Source organism: Schistocerca serialis, chromosome 1 (genome assembly GCF_023864345.2).
Source record: "Schistocerca serialis cubense isolate TAMUIC-IGC-003099 chromosome 1, iqSchSeri2.2, whole genome shotgun sequence".
Classification (NCBI taxonomy): domain Eukaryota; kingdom Metazoa; phylum Arthropoda; class Insecta; order Orthoptera; family Acrididae; genus Schistocerca; species Schistocerca serialis.
Window position 1 is genome coordinate 518,390,230 of NC_064638.1, and position 20,547 is coordinate 518,410,776.

A 20,547-nucleotide genomic window follows, 5' to 3' on the forward strand; every position below is an offset into this window, starting at 1 on the left:
CATTTTCATACACCAATGAGCCAAAACATTATGACCACCTGCTTAATTGCCACTTCATATAACTTTGGTACACAGTAGAGCAGGGATTTTGTGTGGCACCGATTCGGTCAACAAGTCCTTGCTGGGGGTTCCAGAGGTATATGGCACCATATATCTACCTACGGGTCACACAATTCCCGCATTCCCCTAAATTATGAGCTGCTGGTTTGGGAGCATGGAGCTAGTGCCTAATAGCATCCCAGATGTGTTCTAGTGGGGCAGGAGAATTATGTGGCCAAGACATTAATGTGAGTTCTCTATCATGCTCTGTAAACCACTGTAGCATAATTATAGACTTGTGACATCGACAGTTATCCTGCTAATATCCATTCATATGAATGGATGCAAGTGATCCGCAATAATGCTCACATAGTGTACAGCTGTCACTGTACCTTCAGTCTCTATCACTGGCCTCTTGGGAGTCCAGGTGAATGTCACATATAGGATTATACCATTCCCAGCAGCCAGCATCCTTGGCACAGTATATTTTTTGAGCATCTGTTCACCTACATGATGACAGATCTGATCATGACCATCAACTTGGTGTAATAAGGAATGTGATTCATTTGGCCAGACCACACGTTACCACTGGTGCACAGTACAATCACAGAGAGCCAGTATGTGCTGAAGTCATAACTTAAAGTGTTGTTCAGTCAACATGGAAACATATAGAAGTCAGACACGGGTCTGTAGAAATTACTAGGTTGGTAAATTCAGAGAAATTTGAGCTCATATGTAGGTCCCCAACAATCATTCTTACCACACACCATATGCAGATACAACACAAAAGAAGGAGAAAATGATAGTGGTATGTAAAGTACCCCATGTTCGACAACATGAGCTCGAAAACAAATGCGCCTGCACTAGAATAGTATTCTGTCATCAGATCTGCTTTACAGAACAGGCAAGCCTCCAACCTACACATTCTGTTGTAAGATGAGGACATACAATACTTTGTCACCTACTCATGGTTTCAATCATTTTCCATAGGTGTTGATGACAGTAGCACATGAGTAGCCGACCAGCTTCATCGTTTCAGAGATTCTTGTTCTCAGGTGCTAGGTTATAATAATCTGCCCTGTATTAAAAGCAGTTGGATTTTCCCATTTGCGACCTGTGTTACAAATTCCCTGCTCCACAAATTCTCTGCTCCACTTACATTTTTTCCTTACTACGTCACATACCCGCAATGCCACCAGGACAGATGCCTCATCAGTGTTATATATGTCTGGTTAATTTTAGAATGACCCTCGTAGTAATGTGTATAAATATAAAGTCTGCTGAGATACGTGTGACGTGCTCACTTGCGCCGATCGTCTAGTGTGGGTAGCCTCCCGCGGCCCACGACTGCATCCAATTCGTCCTGCACCTTCCTCATCACTTCTGGGTTGTGAACCACATAGATGAGTGCCCATGTCAAGGTGGCTGACAGCACAGAGGCAGCCGGGAAGAAGAAATCCAGCAGAATCAGGGACAGCTGCTCTGCTGTAACAGCCAATGTTTCCATTGCATTTTACTCAGATTAGTGGATACCAATTTCTCATGATATATGAGATGTGTAAAAATGTAAAGGAAAATTTGTAATTTGTTATGCTGTAACAGGCCAGTTTGTCGATATTTCCGTTGTTGTGCTGCTAAATACGTTTGAAAAGTATGTGTACAGTGTCAGCCATAGTAGATACGAGGGCTATCCACAAAGTACATTACGTTTTCGTTTGTGTCCGTTAGGGGCGGGGCTAGCGCGGCCATCTTGGTGTCATGGCATTCCGCCACTCAGTTGGCATCCTGCCGTGCTAGTGAGAGGTTCGTGCTGTACTCCGTTGAGTTACTGTGACAGTTTGAAATGTCAGCGTTAATTGAAAATGCCGCGAAGTGTGAAGTGCGTGCTGTAATAAGGTTTCTGACTGCAAAAAGCTGTACACCGATAGAAATCTATCGGCAGCCTTGTGAAGTGTATGGGGACACCATAATCACTGAAGGTGGAGTGCGTCAATGGGTCATAAAATTTAAAAATGGTCGAACTAACGTTCACGACGAAGAGCGAAGTGGAAGACCCAGCATAGTGACTGCCGAACTTGTCGAAAAAGTCGACGCCGCGGTTCGTGAAAACCGTAATTTCACAATAACGGAACTCTCTATGAGTTTTCCACAAATTTCACGACGTTTGTTGCACGAAATCACTACCGAAAAGTTTGGTTACCACAAGTTTTGTGCAAGATGGATACCAAAAATCTTGACAGATTCACAAAAATCAGCGAATGACTGCAGCGTTAACGTTTTTGGACGCTTACGAGAAAGATGCCGACTCATTACTCGATCGCATCGTTACTGGTGACGAAACATGGGTTAAGCATGTGAACTGCGAGACAAAATTGCAACAATGCAGTGGGGGCACACAAATTCCCCCCAAAAACCCAAGAAATGCATGCAGACAATGTCGGCAAGGAAGGTAATGGCGACTGTCTTTTGGGACAGGAAAGGTGTGATTTTTGTGGATTCCCTGGAAAGAGGTACTACAATAAACTCTCAAAGGTATTGCCAAACTCTGCACAACCTCAGAAGAGCAATACAAAACGAGCGCAGGGGAAAGTTGGGCTCAAAGATCTTGCTGATTCACGACAATGCCCGGGCCCACACGGCAAATGCCACTCGTGAAGTTCTCGAATCTTTTAAGTAGGAGTTGTTTCCTCATCCGCCGTACAGTCCCGACCTGGCACCGAGCGACTTCCACTTATTCCCAGCAATGAAGAAGTGGTTGGCTATGCAGAGTTTTGATGACGACGCACAGCTTCAAGAAGAGGTATCCACGTGGTTGAAGGCGCAGGCGGCCGAATTTTACGACGAAGGAATTTCCAAGCTCGTCCATCGCTACGATAAGTGCCTTAATTTAAATGGCAACTATGTAGAAAAGTAGTATTTAAGTGTGGCTTTCATCTGTATATAATAAAAAAAATTCCAATCCTTTATTTATTTTTAATTCCAGAACGTAATGTACTTTGTGGATAGCCCTCGTATTTAGTATGTTGTCATGTGTCAAAAAGATAACGTGTGTGAAACTTGAGTTTCTACCACCAAATAAAATTTTCAAACAACTTATGGGAACGCACCCAGGTGATGTCTTTGACAATAGCCAATGTTTCGATGTTCACGTTTATCTTTATTGATGTTGCATCATCTATTTGGACCATTTATGGCATTACATTTCATTACAAGTAGCATAAAAGACATTTTTATTTAGTTTACCAGTTTTTTGCTTACAAGGCCGTTATAAGACTCTAACTATCGTGATATGAAACTCTGGGCAGTGTGAAAAATATCTTGCTTTCCCAATCTGTTAGTGCACATATCCTCCTCTAGGGGCCCATTGTGAAAGAAGTAATTTTGTTGGTTTTTGTGACTGCCTCAGTGCTCTGTTCCAAGTTTTGTGGTTTTTGATTAGTTTCTTCTTTGTTTGTGATTGGTAGGTGTTCAGTTTTGTGTGTTGTATCGTTTGTGGTCTGCTGCATATGGCTCTTTCCATCTGCTTGTGTGGTATAGTCGTTGTCAGGCTCTTGTTTACCAAATATTTTCTTGGCTGCTGATGCTGTCGTTACGGATGCAGTCATTGTTATGTTATGGAAACTGATCTCCTGCGCGTGGTGTTTTCTCTGAGAATCTGTTTAACCCTCTCATAGGAAGTGTACTGCCTTAATGCACTGCCAACTTTCTTTTATGTTGTTCCTTTTTTGTATTGTGTCCATCGTTACTTTGCAGTCTCTGCATCCTCTGGTTACCTGTATTGTTCAGTGTGGTGTGTTGTTTGCGTGTTCATCTTGTGTGTCTGGTCTTATCTTGATCTGAACGATTTGAGCGATATATGCCTCCAACAGAACAGAAGTGCTGCTGACAAGATGATTCTTGTGTATACTTTTATTTATGTATGTTGGCGATGCTGGCGCTGATTTTGTGTTTATCATTTAACGATGCCACTATGGCACCAGTATATTACGACATGTATTCATAAAAAAAAGAGCTGAAGATGATCATTGCTGACCGAAACCGGTAGTCTGAGAACTTAAAAATTTGTGAACATAGACGTGAAGTAAAGCAAATTTAAATAGGAGGTATGTGTGTCTGTAGGTCACTTTTTTACCCGTCATTGTTACAAACGGACGTTACACCTCTATGCAGACACAAATTTAAATACAACGAGCAGACACGTCAATGTCCAGGCGACCAGTTCATAATTTTGTGAAAAAAAAGTAGTGCATGAGGGAGATTTGAACCCAAATCTGCCCCATCCATAGTCCAACATTGTGACCACATGATCACAACGCCACTATCCGGCTACGTTACTCAGTGTTGCACATACTGATCTTGGCCGGCCAGAGTTGCCGAGTGGTTCTAGGCGCTACAGTCTGGAACCGCGAGACCGCTACGGTCGCAGGTTCGAATCCTGCCTCGGGCATGGATGTGTGTGATGTCCTTCGGTTGGTTAGGTTTAAGTAGTTCTAAGTTCTAGGGGACTGATGACCACAGAAGTTAAGTCCCATAGTGCTCAGAGCCATTTGAACCATACTGATCTTGGACCGTTCACGACGCACCACGAAGGAATTATCTGAATGGGACGGAAATCAGCAGATGTGGTGTAGATGCTCAGATAAAGAAATTATTCCCGCTCCATTCGATATTTACTTCGTGGTGCCTCATTTTTTATATATTTTATTTTGTTTTAGTGTACAAGCCGTATTATCGTCCTTGGTTGGCGTATCACCGCCTAGTGAGGGTTTACATGTTCTCGCAGAGTGTTCTCTCGTTGCATTTGTGCCTTGAAAGTGATGGGTGTTGTTCCCCTGTCCAAATGTCAGCGGTTGTCGAAGTCGTCACCGTCTGCAGTCACGAAAGTTTTTTGAACAGCATACATGGATTTTGGTAGTGTTGGCGTTTATTTGTTTTGTATAAAATGAATGAGGAAAACTGTATTAAGTTTTGCTGTAAGAACGGTATAAAGAGCAGCAAAGTTTTCTAAATATAAGATATTGCTTTTGTTTAGTCTGCATTGAGTTAAACAATGAGCAATATAAGGGTTTCGAAGAAGGCCGTCAAGATGTTGAAGATGGTAAGTGTTGTGGTTGCCCCAACACATCACGAAATCGCAAAAAAGTGCAAGAAATGATTATGAACGATCACCGAATCCCCATCAGAGATATCCCAGATGATACTGGCGTATCAACCGACTCATGCCATGAAACTTTTTTGGATGTTTTCGCTACGAAATGCGTGACCGCAGAATTTATTCTAAAACTATCAAAATTCGCCGAATCAAAGTTGCCCAGAAGTCGCTAGATGAGGTAAACAACAATGCAGGAGAAACGAAACATGTCATAACAGACGAAGAAACCTTGATATACGGATATGACGTCGAAACCAAAGCTGAATAGTCACAGTACAAACAAAGAAAAAAAAAACCGACAAATGCGATCGAATGTGAAGGGTATGCTCGCCGTATTTTTTGGGTTTAACGTCTTAGTGAACCATGAATTCTTCCTACTGAAACACGAGCAAGGAAAATCCGAAAGAAAGACCCTGATAGGGGGCTAAAAATTAATCAGTTTTGCACCATGAAAATGCACCTGCTCATCCCTTGTTACCAGCTCCTGAATGATTTGGCCGAAAACAATACTGTAATGATGCCTCAGCCTCCAGATTCCCCAGACATTGGCCCATGTTCTGGTCCTAAATATAAACAAAACCTTAAAGCGGCATCGTTTCACAAGCATAGAGTGGATTTAAAACGCGTCGCTGAGAGAGCTGAAAGCCATCCCACAGGCCGGATGGATAAAGCGCAACTTGTAACTCTAACATTAACCTACTATGATGACTGCGTGCAAATTGTAAGGCCGTTTAAGCGCGTTAGAAAAAGCAAGAAGCATAATAGTAGGAAAAGAATGGATAGTGCTAAATAATTAAGTATATATATAAGATGCTCGGAAATTCCCGTTACCAACATGATTTGAGAGGAAGTGAGTACATCATATTTTGAATAGTTTCCGTTCTACGACGGTTTCGGTTCAGATGTTTAACTCCATCCAGTTCCGCTTGAGGAACTGAATTAGGCGTGACACAGTGCAATTATTAGGTCACAATTCGAAAGGAAATATAACGAAACCTCCATTTTTCACTTAAGCACATTTATTTGTATTAAAACTCAAACATCGATGCATTACGACAACGGCTCGATGTAGCGACAACCGCCGGCCTGTGTGGCCGAGCGGTTCTAGGCGCTTCAATCTGGAACCTCGCTACCGCAACGATCGCAGGTTCGAATCCTGCCTCGGGCATGGATGTGTGTGATGTCCTTAGGTTAGTTAGGTTTAAGTAGTTCTAAGTTCTAGAAGAGTGATGACCACAGATGTTAAGTCCCATAGTGCTCAGAGCCATTTGAACCATTTTGAACCATCCCACAGATTGAGTTCCAGAACTATTTGGGGATTGGAAAAAGCGCTGGTATAAGTGTATAATATCCAATAGGGGCTATTTTGAAGGCTGTAACACTGACGTAAACGAATTAATAAAATCGTTTCTAAAAAAAAATAGCGATTTTCTGAAACTAGTTGTATTGTGTGTCACATACTTTGAGAGTCAAAATTATAAAGGCGATTGAAGTATAGAACTAGTGGTCAGAAAATAAGATTTAGCGTCTTACATTTTTCAGCAGCAAGTTAAGTTCGCAGTAACTCTTGGGTTATTCAGATAGTTAGTTACTCAGGGCGTCCATCCTAAGTGTCATCGGCAACGTTTTCTCTAGTATTTCGGGAGATATCTGCAACTTTGTTTTGGGAATGTCTAACTGGAGTCTGCCCAACAAACAAATACTGCCGACCACGTCTTTCATGTGACGCCCAATGTCGACAGAAAACGTCATTTTGTCTTCTATTATAAATAAAATGATTTTTAAAGAGGAATTTTACGTACCCATGTGATAGAGCGGTCCCAAATTAGTCTAGCGCGCGATATTCGCTTTAACGATGCGTATTAAGAGGGACAATGAAACTCGAAGAAAAACCAGTACTCCAGCAGCAACTGAGCAGTGCTGCTGCATAGCAGTAGCAGTCGGCGCGGGCCAGGGCAGTGCTGTCGCTGCTGGAGAAGTTCGAGTTATTCTTCGAGTTTCACTGTCCCTGTTAATACGCATTGATAAAGCGAATATCGCGCGCTAGACTAATTTGGGACCGCTCTATCGAATGATCACGTAAAATTCCGCTTTCAAAATAACTTTGTTTGTAGCAGAAAACAAAGCGACGATTTCCGTCGACACTAGGCGCACATTAAACACTTGATGGGCAGTATTTGTTTGCGCTGACTCCAGCTACAAAATGCAAAAATGAACTAGAAAATATCTGCCGATACATCAGAGAGGATCAAGTAGGTAAAAAGACGAGGGCTAGTAGAAATCCTTGGGTAACAGAAGAAATATTGAATTTAATTGATGAAAGGAGAAAATATAAAAATGCAGTAAGTGAAACAGGCAAAAAGGAATACAAACGTCTCAAAAATGAGATCGACAGGAAGTGCAAAATGGCTAAGCAGGGATGGCTAGAGGACAAATGTAAGGATGTAGAGGCCTATCTCACTAGGGGTAAGATAGATACCGCCTACAGGAAAATTAAAGATACCTTTGGAGATAAGAGAACGACTTGTATGAATATCAAGAGCTCAGATGGAAACCCAGTTCTAAGCAAAGAAGGGAAAGCAGAAAGGTGGAAGGAGTATATAGAGGGTCTATACAAGGGCGATGTACTTGAGGACAATATTATGGAAATGGAAGAGGATGTAGATGAAGATGAAATGGGAGATATGATACTGCGGGAAGAGTTTGACAGAGAACTGAAAGACCTGAGTCGAAACAAGGCCCCCGGAGTAGACAATATTCCATTTGAACTACTGACGGCCGTGGGAGAGCCAGTCCTGACAAAACTCTACCATCTGGTGAGCAAGATGTATGATACAGGCGAAATACCCTCAGACTTCAAGAAGAATATAATAATTCCAATCCCAAAGAAAGCAGGTGTTGACAGATGTGAAAATTACCGAACTATCAGCTTAATAAGTCACAGCTGCAAAATACTAACACGAATTCTTTACAGACGAATGGAAAAACTAGTAGAAGCCAACCTCGGGGAAGATCAGTTTGGATTCCGTAGAAACACTGGAACACGTGAGGCAATACTGACCTTACGACTTATCTTAGAAGAAAGATTAAGGAAAGGCAAACCTACGTTTCTAGCATTTGTAGACTTAGAGAAAGCTTTTGACAATGTTGACTGGAATACTCTCTTTCAAATTCTAAAGGTGGCAGGGGTAAAATACAGGGAGCGAAAAGCTATTTACAATTTGTACAGAAACCAGATGGCAGTTATAAGAGTCGAGGGACATGAAAGGGAAGCAGTGGTTGGGAAGGGAGTAAGACAGGGTTGTAGCCTCTCCCCGATGTTGTTCAATCTGTATATTGAGCAATCAGTAAAGGAAACAAAAGAAAAATTCGGAGTAGGTATTAAAATTCATGGAGAAGAAATAAAAACTTTGAGGTTCGTCGATGACATTGTAATTCTGTCAGAGACAGCAAAGGACTTGGAAGAGCAGTTGAATGGAATGGACAGTGTCTTGAAAGGAGGATATAAGATGAACATCAACAAAAGCAAAACAAGGATAATGGAATGTAGTCTAATTAAGTCGGGTGATGCCGAGGGAATTAGATTAGGAAATGAGGCACTTAAAGTAGTAAAGGAGTTTTGCTATTTGGGGAGCAAAATAACTGATGATGGTCGAAGTAGAGAGGATATAAAATGTAGGCTGGCAATGGCAAGGAAAGCGTTTCTGAAGAAGAGAAATTTGTTAACATCCAGTATAGATTTAAGTGTCAGGAAGTCATTTCTGAAAGTATTCGTATGGAGTGTAGCCATGTATGGAAGTGAAACATGGACGATAAATAGTTTGGACAAGAAGAGAATAGAAGCTTTCGAAATGTGGTGCTACAGAAGAATGCTGAAGATTAGATGGGTAGATCACATAACTAATGAGGAAGTATTGAATAGGATTGGGGAGAAGAGAAGTTTGTGGCACAACTTGACCAGAAGAAGGGATCGGTTGGTAGGACATGTTCTGAGGCATCAAGGGATCACCAATTTAGTATTGGAGGGCAGCGTGGAGGGTAAAAATCGTAGAGGGAGACCAAGAGATGAATACACTAAGCAGATTCAGAAGGATGTAGGTTGCAGTAGGTACTGGGAGATGAAAAAGCTTGCACAGGATAGAGTAGCATGGAGAGCTGCATCAAACCAGTCTCAGGACTGAAGACCACAACAACAACAACAACAACATCAGAGAGAACGCGCCTGACGATTCTTACAAGGGAACCTCCCCATCGCACCCCCCTCAGATTTAGTTATAAGTTGGCACAGTGGATAGACCATACAAAACTGAACAGAGATCAGTCGAGAAAACAGGAAGAAGTTGTGTGGAACTATGAAAAAAATAAGCAAAATATACAAACTGAGTAGTCCATGCGGAAGATATGCAACATCAAGTAGAGCGTGAGATCAGGAGCGCCGTGGTCCCGTGGTTAGCGTGAGCAGCTGCGGAACGAGAGGTCTTTATTTAAGTCTTCCCTCGAGTGAAAAGTTTAATTTTTTATTTTCAGACAATTATTATCAGTCCGTCCAAAGTAGCAAACAGTAGTCAACTACCAGCAAGGGAACCTCGTTAGCAGGAATACTCTTATCTTCCGTGCGCTTTAGTCGACTGACGTCGTGTGTTTCGATGTTTGTTTAGGTGTAGCGTCCCCATACTACGGCGCAGTTACCTCGCATCGGACGGACGGACGGACAGACAAATAATAATTGTCTGAAAATAAAAAGTTCAACTTTTCACTCGAGGGAAGTCTTGAACCAAGGACCTCTCGTTCCGCAGCTGCTCACGCTAACCACAGGACCACGGCGCCCCTGAGCTTACGCTGTCCTTGATGTTGTCTATCATGCGCATGGACTACTCAGTTTGTATATTTTGCTTATTTTTTTCATAGTTCCTTACAACTTCTTCCTGTTTTCTCGACTGATCTGTGTTCAGTTTTTCAAGCCTATCCACTGTGCCAACTTAAAACTAAATCTGAGGGGGGTGCGATGGGGAGGTTCCCTTGTTAGGAGGGACATTCTGTATATTACGGGGGTCACTTTGCATGATAAATCGTAACGACGTGCAGTGGGGGCAATTTAAGACTACTAACATGAGTTCGCCAGGCAAAATATTAGTCATCTCATAAGAGAGGACACTGTTCGCTTTGCAGCACAGTAGATGGCACAGAACTGGTATCAGGATGTCACATGACCCTCAGCTGCTGGCGCGTCATGCCAGCCAATTGCATCGAATCAGTGTAGCACAAATGGTCATCGCGAAGAGGTGACGGAATGACAGAAAGGAGTAATCGTGTCTGAACGTCCCCATGACCAAACTGTGAATGCAGTTGCCCGATTTGTTGGTGTAACAACACACGTTGCCCAGCGTGTCTACAAGGAATTCTAAACCAATTGCAGCAATGCAGCACAGCATAAAAAGAATGGTCGTAAAATATTCTGACGCACCAGACTGTAAACGAGCGTCACGCGTTATCATTGACAGTCGGTTTCAAACTCGACAGGAATATCTGCTGTTAGTGAATACAAGTGCCTTGCTGTTGGGTACATCTACATCAACAGTCCGTAAGCCACTTGACTGTATATGGTGGAGGGTATTTTTGGTACCGCTGACTGATTTACCTCCCCCCCCCCCCCCCCCGTCCTCTTTCCCTACTCCCTTCGCGAATGGTGCGTGGGAAGAAAGATTGTCAGTGAGCCTCTGTATTAGCTCTAATTTCTCGAGTTTTCTCGCGAGATGTTAGTGGGAGAAAGTAATATGTTGCTCCGACTCTTCCCGGCAAGTACTCTCTCGAAATATCAGTACCTAACCTCTACGTGTTGCACGTCGTCTCTCTTGAAGCGTCTGCCATTGGAGTTTGTTGAGCATCTCTGTAACGCTCTCACACCCACCAGTCGATCCCGTAACGAAACTTGTCGCTCTTCGTTGGATCTTCTCTGTCTCTTCTATCATTCTTACCAGGTAAGGGTCCCTAATTGATTAACAATATTCAAGAATTGGTCGAACAAGCGCCCTGGATATTACTCCAAGATATTTTACCGTAGGATACCATTTCCAGCAATTTTGTCGTTAATAATGCAGTTGTGGATTTCTTTTGCTATGGATGCAAAATATGTTACATTTATTTAGGTTCAGGGTCAACTGTCAGAGTCGGCACCATTCATCAGTTCTCTGCAGGTCATTCTGCAAATCGATACTCTGTTCAGGTGTTGCTACTTTGTTATAGACAATCGCTTCATCTGCGAAAAATCTGAAAGACCTTCCAACGCTTTCTACTACATCATGTATACACTTTATAAACAGTAATGACCGTATTACACTCCCTTGAGGTACTCCGGAAATTACCTTTACATCTGTCGACTCTGTTCCGTTAAGAGCGACGCGTTAAGTTCTATTTGCAAGAAGTCTTGATCCTGTCGCAAATCTGGTCCGATACTCAGTAAGCTCGTGCTTTTTTTTTACTAAATGGCAGTGCGGGACGGTGTCAAATGTCTTCCGGAAGTCAAAGAACACGTCATCAACCTGAGCACCCTCGTCTACAGCGCTATGGATTTCATGGACGAACAGGGCGAGCTGAGTTTCGTAAGATATCTGTTTGCGGAATCCATGTTGATTTTTATAGAGGAGATTTTCATTCTCCAAAAAATTCATAATTTTTTAACATAAAACATGTTCCACAATTCGACAACAGATTGACGTCATCGATACAGGCCTGTAATTAAAGTCTGTTAAGTAAGATCGCGGTCTAGTTAATCAGTACGGGTACGTGTTTGATAACAAACTAGAACATACACATACATCATATATGATCTCCGAGACATGCTCGAAATCAAGTTTTCCGCATATTCATGTGGAAGAGACCTCCAAATGTGTCGAATTTGCGTTGGCGGGTGTTTAAAAGTGAAGATCTTTTTTCCTTGCAAACTTCTTTTCGATGTAAGACCACGCATTTTGAATAGAATTAGCGTCAGGCGACTGTGAGGGCCAATCCAGTTCTTTCTTCAGTCGCTGCAAAACCTGCTGCGATGCTTTGGATCATTGTTCTCCTGCAGTGTCCAATTTTCATTTTTGTCGATGAGGCAATGTTTGACAGGTGGTATGAAACATCTTTGATAAAAGCGACAGGTAAGATCCACTCATGTCTGTTGTTCTGTATCTCAGTCAAGAATTCAAAGTAAACTAATCCTGTATTGACACTGCGTGAAGGACAGAGGTTCCCTCTGTTGGACTGTAAAAGAACTAAGGCAATATATGTGTATAATGCCGACCACGTTGTTACTTAACAGACTGTATGTGCAGCTGTCGCAAGATCTTTCTAGAAAATGCGAATGACCTACGTTTTTTTCCAGTCGCTAGTTATACCCTTCGTTGATTCAGCGAACTACGATAAACTGCTACTGGAAGGGGAGCAAGTTCTTTCGCATAATCTCTGTAGATTATCTCATCTGGTCCTGATACGTTTACGCCACTAAGCGACTGTAGTTGATTTTCTGTTCCACGGTCGGCTATCTCACAATCGGTCATGTCGAGGTTCGTACGATGGTTGAAAGGAGGGACAGTGTAATCATCTTCCGCGGTGCAACAATTTCGGAAGACCGAATTCAGTATTTCGGTTTTCCCTCTGTTAGCTTCCGTTTCGGTTCCAGTATTGTCACTGAGTGACTGAATACATGATTTCAAATCGATTACTGATTTTACGTAAGACCAAAACCAGATAGGGCTTTTAGTCAGATCGGTTGATAAAATTTTATTTTCAAAATCTTTGAACGCTTCTCTCGTTGCTCTTCTTGCGCTCATTTTCTCTTCGTTCAGCTTTTTTTAAATTTTTTTAGGTGCATTTTGACTTCTTTTGAATCGGTGGTACCGCTCTCTTTGATTATATAGCAGTGTCCTAATACGGCTATTAAACCCCGGTGGGATTTTCCATCCCTTAAGGCCTTGCTCGGGACATACATTTCCCGAAAGAAAAGTAGTAAACATTTCTAGAGGTTTCCACTTCACTCAAGATTTATTGTTGCAATACTGCATAAGTAGTGCAAGAAATGGTTATATTTACAGATCAATAGCACAGGCGGTTCTGAGGTACTAAGTATCAACCCATGCTGAAACTTCCACATTAGCATGTGGTGTAGCCTCCAAGGGCGGCAATGCCGGCACTGGCTCTGGCATCGAGTCGATCGTGCTGATGGCGAATACTGTCCTCGGATCCGTTATGCCACGCCTGCTCGATCTGCTCACGTAATTCTGTAAGAGTTGTTTGATGGGTCGCACGAGTCACTTCCCCTAGTCATATGCCAGACGTGCAGAGGTCATGCTGTCAGGGAAGTTGCCGCACGTCTTGCAAAGACGTTGATTTTCACGGGCAGCGTGTGGGCGAGCATTATCCCATTGGAAATACACGTCATCTTCCTGTTGCAAGAACGGGTCTAACAACGTTCCGCACGTACCGAGCACTGGTTAGCGACCCCTCCAGAAACACCAAAGGTGACCGAGAATTGTAGCTTATCGCGCCCCAGACCATAAGACCTGGTGTGCGGTCAGTGTGTCTTGCAAGAATACACTCTACAAGAAAACGGTCACTTGGTCTATGTCGTACGCGCAAACGACCATCACTTACATGCAGCAAAATGTACTTTCAATGCGGAAGACCACAGCGCGCCGTTCCATCTTCCAAGTGATATTTTGACGGCACCAGTCGAACCGTGCGAGTCGACGCTGTTGCGGCAGTGCAGGCAGGCTAGAGATGTGCGTGCCCTTAGTCCCACTGCTAATAACTGGTTCATAACAGTGCGTGTTGACACGTCTGGGCTCACAGCCTCTTATCTTTGCTGTGGTAGCTGTACGATCTGCCACTGCTGTCCCTGCAGTATGACGACCCTGGCAGGCGTCTGTGCTGCGTGTGAGTGTTCACATGACTCACGCAGCACCTCCAACTTGTGTGACCATCCCGCCACAATCTGACCACTTTCAAACTCACTCAGTCGGCTTGGGAAGCACGTTGCCTGCTTGCTTCACACGTTTGCACCACACTGAGCCTTCTGACGACCAACTTTCCCTATCAAAGGGTAGACAGACTTGGCGCTTTGCTAACTATGTCACTAATGACCTGTTGGCGGAGAACGTTGAAACCTTTATCAGTACATCTACCATCCCTCAGGTGGCATACACTGTTATTGGATCAAAATGGACATTGTCTTTCCAGGTGTACTAATTTTTTTTCCGGCAGTGTAGTTATCTAAGGGGTACTGAACGTTGCTTTTGAATTTTTTCCACTTGCACTTCGCATCTTCGTCCTCAGCACTGAATATTTGATGTTGACTACACAGGTGCTCTGTAATTTTGTAATCTGCCACAACTGCTAAGCAAATGTTTTCCAACCTTTCTTAACATTCCTTGTAATAACAAAAAAAATGGCTCTGAGCACTATGGGACTCAACTGCTGAGGTCATTACTCCCCTAGAACTTAGAACTAGTTAAACCTAACTAACCTAAGGACATCACAAACATCCATGCCCGAGGCAGGATTCGAACCTGCGACCGTAGCGGTCTTGCGGTTCCAGACTGCAGCGCCTTTAACCGCACGGCCACTTCGGCCGGCTCCTTGTAATAACAACAGTTGTATTTACTATCATAGTTTTATGATGATCGATACCTTCCTCTACGTTAACAATTCGATAAGCTCAGGACTGTTTGTTGCTAGGACGTCTAATACGTTACCTTCACGAGTTGGTTCTGTAATTTATCTTCTCCAAGTAATTTTCGGACACGACATTCAGAAAAGTGCCACACCATCCTTCCCTGTCTCTGGAACCAGTTTTGATTGCACGACTCTCGCAATCTCTACCTAGCACGTTGAAGTTACCACCTATTACAACGGCATGATCAGTGAGTTATTAACCATATTCTGCAAGTTCTCTCTGAAGCGCTCTATCACTACAGCTCCTGACGCAGACGGTCTATAAAAGCATCTGATTACCATTTTTGATGGACTTTTGATGCTTAATTTCACCCAGTTTAATTATCATTCGGCATCCGTGATTACCTCGCTAGATACTATCGAATTCTTCACGCAAATAAATACTCCGCCACCATTGTAGACTAACACTTCCTAACGACAAATATTCCGACCTGAACTTAGGACTGCTTTGCTATTCACTTCCGGTTTCAACCAAGTTTCTGTTTCTAATACTATCAGAACATTATGATCTTTAATAAGCGATACTAATCCTGGGACCTTTCCTTGGATGATCCTGCGGTTCACTAACATCACATTAACCTTTCCATATCCCATCTACAAGGACGAACCTTCTCTGAGAATATTCTGACTGATGCAACTTGGATTTTGGCAGGCGTTTCTTCTTTGAGCCTAAGGAAGGTTTCCTCTAAACTAAAAAAAAGGCCACGTGCAACCCCGTACCATAGAATCCGCTTCCTGCGTATAGTGCACACCTGACCTATTAAAGGAAACGCTACAACTCTCCACCTGATATCTGAGCTCGAGAATTTTATCATCTGATATCATTGAAGATTCGGCTGAGCCTCTGGTTTGGATCTTTCACTCTGCTCGAGACTAGAAGATGTGACTGATTTGACTACGATGCGACAAATAGTGAGCTTAGACTCCACCCCCAGTGCGATCTTTGCTGCCTTCACCAAATCAGCCATCTGCCGAAAGGAACCAGGGATGACTTCAGAACTCAAGCTGCAGGTCTTATTCATGCCGTCATGTGCCACTATTTGCAGCCGGTTGCACCGAGCCGCTCGATAGCCGCTGGCAGGGTCTCCTCAACGTCTTGGACGAGACCCTCCGGCAAACGCACCAGGTGCACACTGGCAATTATTTCCTCCCCTGTGTGCTGTTTTCCTGAGGAGATCCATTACCCTCCTGACGTTACAGCTCCCATGCGCCCTCTGCACTTGTTTGGACTGGGCAGAAAAATCGGCCGCTGACCGAACAGTAAAGGAACCTGTACCGCGTCAGAAGTACAGGGTTACTACAAATGATTGAAGCGATTTCACAGCTCTACAATAACTTTATTATTTGAGATATTTTCACAATGCTTTGCACACACATACAAAAACTCAAAAAGTTTTTTTAGGCATTCACAAATGTTCGATATGTGCCCCTTTAGTGATTCGGCAGACATCAAGCCGATAATCAAGTTCTTCCCACACTCGGCGCAGCATGTCCCCATCAATGAGTTCGAAAGCATCGTTGATGCGAGCTCGCAGTTCTGCCACGTTTCTTGGTAGAGGAGGTTTAAACACTTCACCATTAAGAAAAAATGTTGCTTCATCACTGAAAACAAGTTTCGCACTGAACGCATCCTCTTCCATGAGCTGTTGCAACCGCGCCGAAAATTCAAAGCGTTTGACTTTGTCATCGGGTGTCAGGGCTTGTAGCAATTGTAAACGGTCAGGCTTCTGCTTTAGCCTTTTCCGTAAGATTTTCCAAACCGTCGGCTGTGGTACGTTTAGCCCCCTGCTTGCTTTATTCGTCGACTTCCGCGGGCTACGCGTGAAACTTGCCCGCACGCGTTCAACCGTTTCTTCGCTCACTGCAGGCCGACCCGTTGATTTCCCCTTACAGAGGCATCCAGAAGCTTTAAACTGCGCATACCATCGCCGAATGGAGTTAGCAGTTGGTGGATCTTTGTTGAACTTCGTCCTGAAGTGTCGTTGCACTGTTATGACTGACTGATGTGAGTGCATTTCAAGCACGACATACGCTTTCTCGGCTCCTGTCGCCATTTTGTCTCACTGCACTCTCGAGCGCTCTGGCAGCAGAAACCTGAAGTGCGGCTTCAGCCGAACAAAACTTTATGAGTTTTTCTACGTATCTGTAGTGTGTCGTGACCATATGTCAATGAATGGAGCTACAGTGAATTTATGAAATCGCTTCAATCATTTGTAATAGCCCTGTATTATCAACACTGGGTAGCAGCTCGCACTTGTTTTTAAATTTTAAGGAGCCAGCCGTTAAGTGTGCCCCTTCTTTAGTACTCTGCCGAGTGATATGTGAACCCACCACTGTCCGTCACTTCTTCTGGAGTGAAAAGGGACTGGTCAGATATTGTGTGTCGGAAGACGCAGCGATAGCCAGATCATCAGCGAATTCCAAAGGCACCAAAGGTGGCGCATGTCTCGGCACAGGTGCCCGACGTCGCCACAGTTTTGAGCACTAACCAGAAGTCTGTCGACCGTGGTCAAAGCAGATTTCAGCTGTTTACAGACAGGACCCAACTCTCCTTGTGTCCGTCCACAGCAAACACAGCTCCTAGTCATATTTTACTGTGTAAAGAAACTGAATAAGATTTCAAAAAAGAAAAAAAAAGAAAAAAAGTTATGAGGAGTGACTGAGAAATATCCTCGCAAAAGAGAATATTGTCCGACAGTCCGGCGGCCGGAAGCTACCCGAGAAAGTTGCTTCATATAAAGACATGCACTGAAATTTACGCAAGAAACCTTAGAGTACGTTAGTAGACATTAGTCTACAGAATAAAATACACAGGTGCACAGTTACGAGGGTGATTCAAATGAAAACCTTAAATTTGTAATAATAAATCGAAATTTCGTTCCGTTATCCTGTAAGTTGGTAAGCGTGCTACAAACAGCCTGCAGAATGGCCTGTAGGTGGCAGCATACTGTAACGTCGCAATATCAATATAAAGATGGCCGCCCCACTTGCGACTTGCACCAGGGAAGAACAGCGTTCTGTTATTCGGTTTTTGCTTAGTGAAGGTGTGAAACCTATTGAAATTCATCGACGAATGTTCAGTACAGTGATGCATGTTTGTTACAGCAGCAAGCTACGAATGGAGTAGGAAGTTCACAAATGATGTGACTTCAGTGGAAGATGCTCCTCGTCCAGGTCAGGCACAACGAGTTGTGACTCCACAGAACTTTGTAGCAGTTGAAGCCATAGTGAAGGAAAACCGCCGAGTGACACTGAATGACATTGCAGCATGTTTAAAGATTAGTCACGTGTCAGCACCCCACATTGTGCATGATGTGCTCCAGTTTCATAAAGTGTCTACAAGATGGGTGCCACAGCAGCTGACTCCTGAAATGAGAGAACGATGTGTTGATGCATATGAAGAACTTCTTCGGCGCTTTGAACGAGAATGTGATGGCTTCCTTGCAAGAATCGTTACTGGGGACGAAACCTGGGTTCACTTCCACCAACCGGAAACGAAGAGAGCGAGCAAGGAATGGCGCCATTCCTCGTTACCAAAACCAAAGAAGTTTCGAACAGAACCATCAGCAGGGAAGGTAATGCTGACTCTCTTTTAGGACGAAAAAGGCGTCATTTTGGAGCATTACATGCCTAGAGGGACCACTGTCGCCAGTGCATCATACACAGATCTCCTAAAAAATCATCTGCGTCCTGCAATCAAATCAAAGCGACGTGGATTGCTGTCAGCAGGTGTTCGTTTGCAACATGACAATGCAAGTCCCCACACTGCCCGTACAACAAAATGGTTCAAATGGCTCTGAGCACTATGGGACTTAACATCTGTGGTCATCAGTCCCCTAGAACTTAGAACTACTTAAACCTAACTAACCTAAGGACATCACACACATCCATGCCCGAGGCAGGATTCGAACCTGCGACCGTAGCAGTCGCGCGGTTCCGGACTGAGCGCCTTAACCGCGAGACCACCGCGGCCGGCCCCGTACAACAGTTGCAACAATCACAGACCTGCATTTTGAGTCTTCCTCATCCACCATACTCACCAGACCTTGCCCCAAGTGATTTCCATATGTTTGGACCACGCAAAGACGCAATGGGAGGAAAGAAGTTCCGTTCTGATGAAGAGGTACGCCATGCGGTGCATGAGTGGTTGCGCGGACTACCAAAATAATTTTTTTCTAAAGAGAATTTATACACTTTGTAAGTGCTGGAGGACTTGCATTGAGCGTGGGGGAGATTATGTTGGAAAGTAATACAGCTTTCTACCACTTATGCACAATAAATAATATTTAAAAATTTTTGTAAGTTTTTCATTTGACTCATCCTCGTATTAAAATAACGGTAGTATAGCTACTAGATACACAGACATGCCAGAAATTTGAGAATTTAGACTAAAGTGCACGCACTAAATGATATCAAGTCACTTCTAGTTATTAGAAGCTCGTAACAACTCACAAACGATACGATGTAGCCTGACGTGCTGTTGACGATAGGGAGCAGCCGGGTACTTTTCAGAATGGCTTGTCTCACAACGGCACTTACAGCTGCACGCTTTCAGTGGGCCAAACAACACAGAAACTGGACAGCATCTGACTGAATGGGCGTGGTGTGGTCCACGAGTCGCGATTTTGCCTCTTTTCGAATGATGCCCGAATATGGCGTGGGGAGAAGCTAGTTCAGACCAGACTAGTAAATATCAACACTTACACACTAGACAAGCACTAATTTCTTAGTTAGTAGAATTACAGGTCAAATTTCCTGTGGATAAACATCATGTGTCTTTAATGCAGTGGTTTCCATTGCCCTCTGCATCGTCATGCCGTTGACCATAGCTGATTCTTCAGTCTTTAGTGGCAGTATCCCACCCCAAGAGCAAGAGGGTGCTTTGATCTCTATCCACTTTCCCGCCCTCTTTGATGAGGGAGCTGGAAGGACCAGGGTGCTTCCTTATACTGAAAATCTTGGGCCGCCATTGCTTAAAATTTTTATTCAAAATGTAAGCAGTGTCTGGGATCGAAATATGACATGAAGTAGTGATAGGCTGTAACGAACCAGCCAGCAGACTGACACCAACCGTCCCGTATAATGATTTCCTGTGTTTGAGAATTAAAAAAATTGTCCTGTATGTAACTTGTATGAGATGCTAAAATCCCCTTTTTTACTATTTCTCAGCTAATTTATGTTATTTTTGTAAATCAGTTGTCGAAATCAGGTTAATTTTACGCCTGTATGTCGCTGAACAACGTACCGAAGTATGAATTTGTCTTATAACACGTTTGTCAGAATGCGGTACAGTACATCACATTATTTGTACAGTGCATTTCAGTTTCAATTTGCCTTACTTAAATTGTAGCCTAAGCCAAATGAGTTTGAGAAGTTGCGACAGCAATTTTATTTAAACGATTCAATACTGACTGCAACTATCAATCAACGGTGATTACCTGTAGACAACAGACATCGATCGTCAACGGTCGCCACTCGACATTAGTTGTTTGGTATCCAAATACGATTAACATCGAAGTAATAATGTGTAATTCGCCTTATAAACGAATTAAACGACTATGTGTTTACCTGCAAAGATGGAAAAGAAGTGTCCTTGACTAGGAAGCGTCAAGAACAATTCTTTCAAGGTGAAATGCGCGTAC

General features: G+C 43.4%; 1 protein-coding gene across 1 annotated transcript in view; it reads right to left on the reverse strand.

The window, feature by feature from the left end:
* Positions 1-20,547, reverse strand: part of LOC126474306 (probable cytochrome P450 304a1) — a 164,933-nt gene that overhangs the window by 12,462 nt on the left and 131,924 nt on the right. Inside the window, exon 6 of the mRNA XM_050101775.1 lies at positions 1,344-1,524. Within this exon, the coding sequence (XP_049957732.1) occupies positions 1,344-1,524 (181 nt within the window). The remainder of the gene's footprint in view (positions 1-1,343; positions 1,525-20,547) is intronic.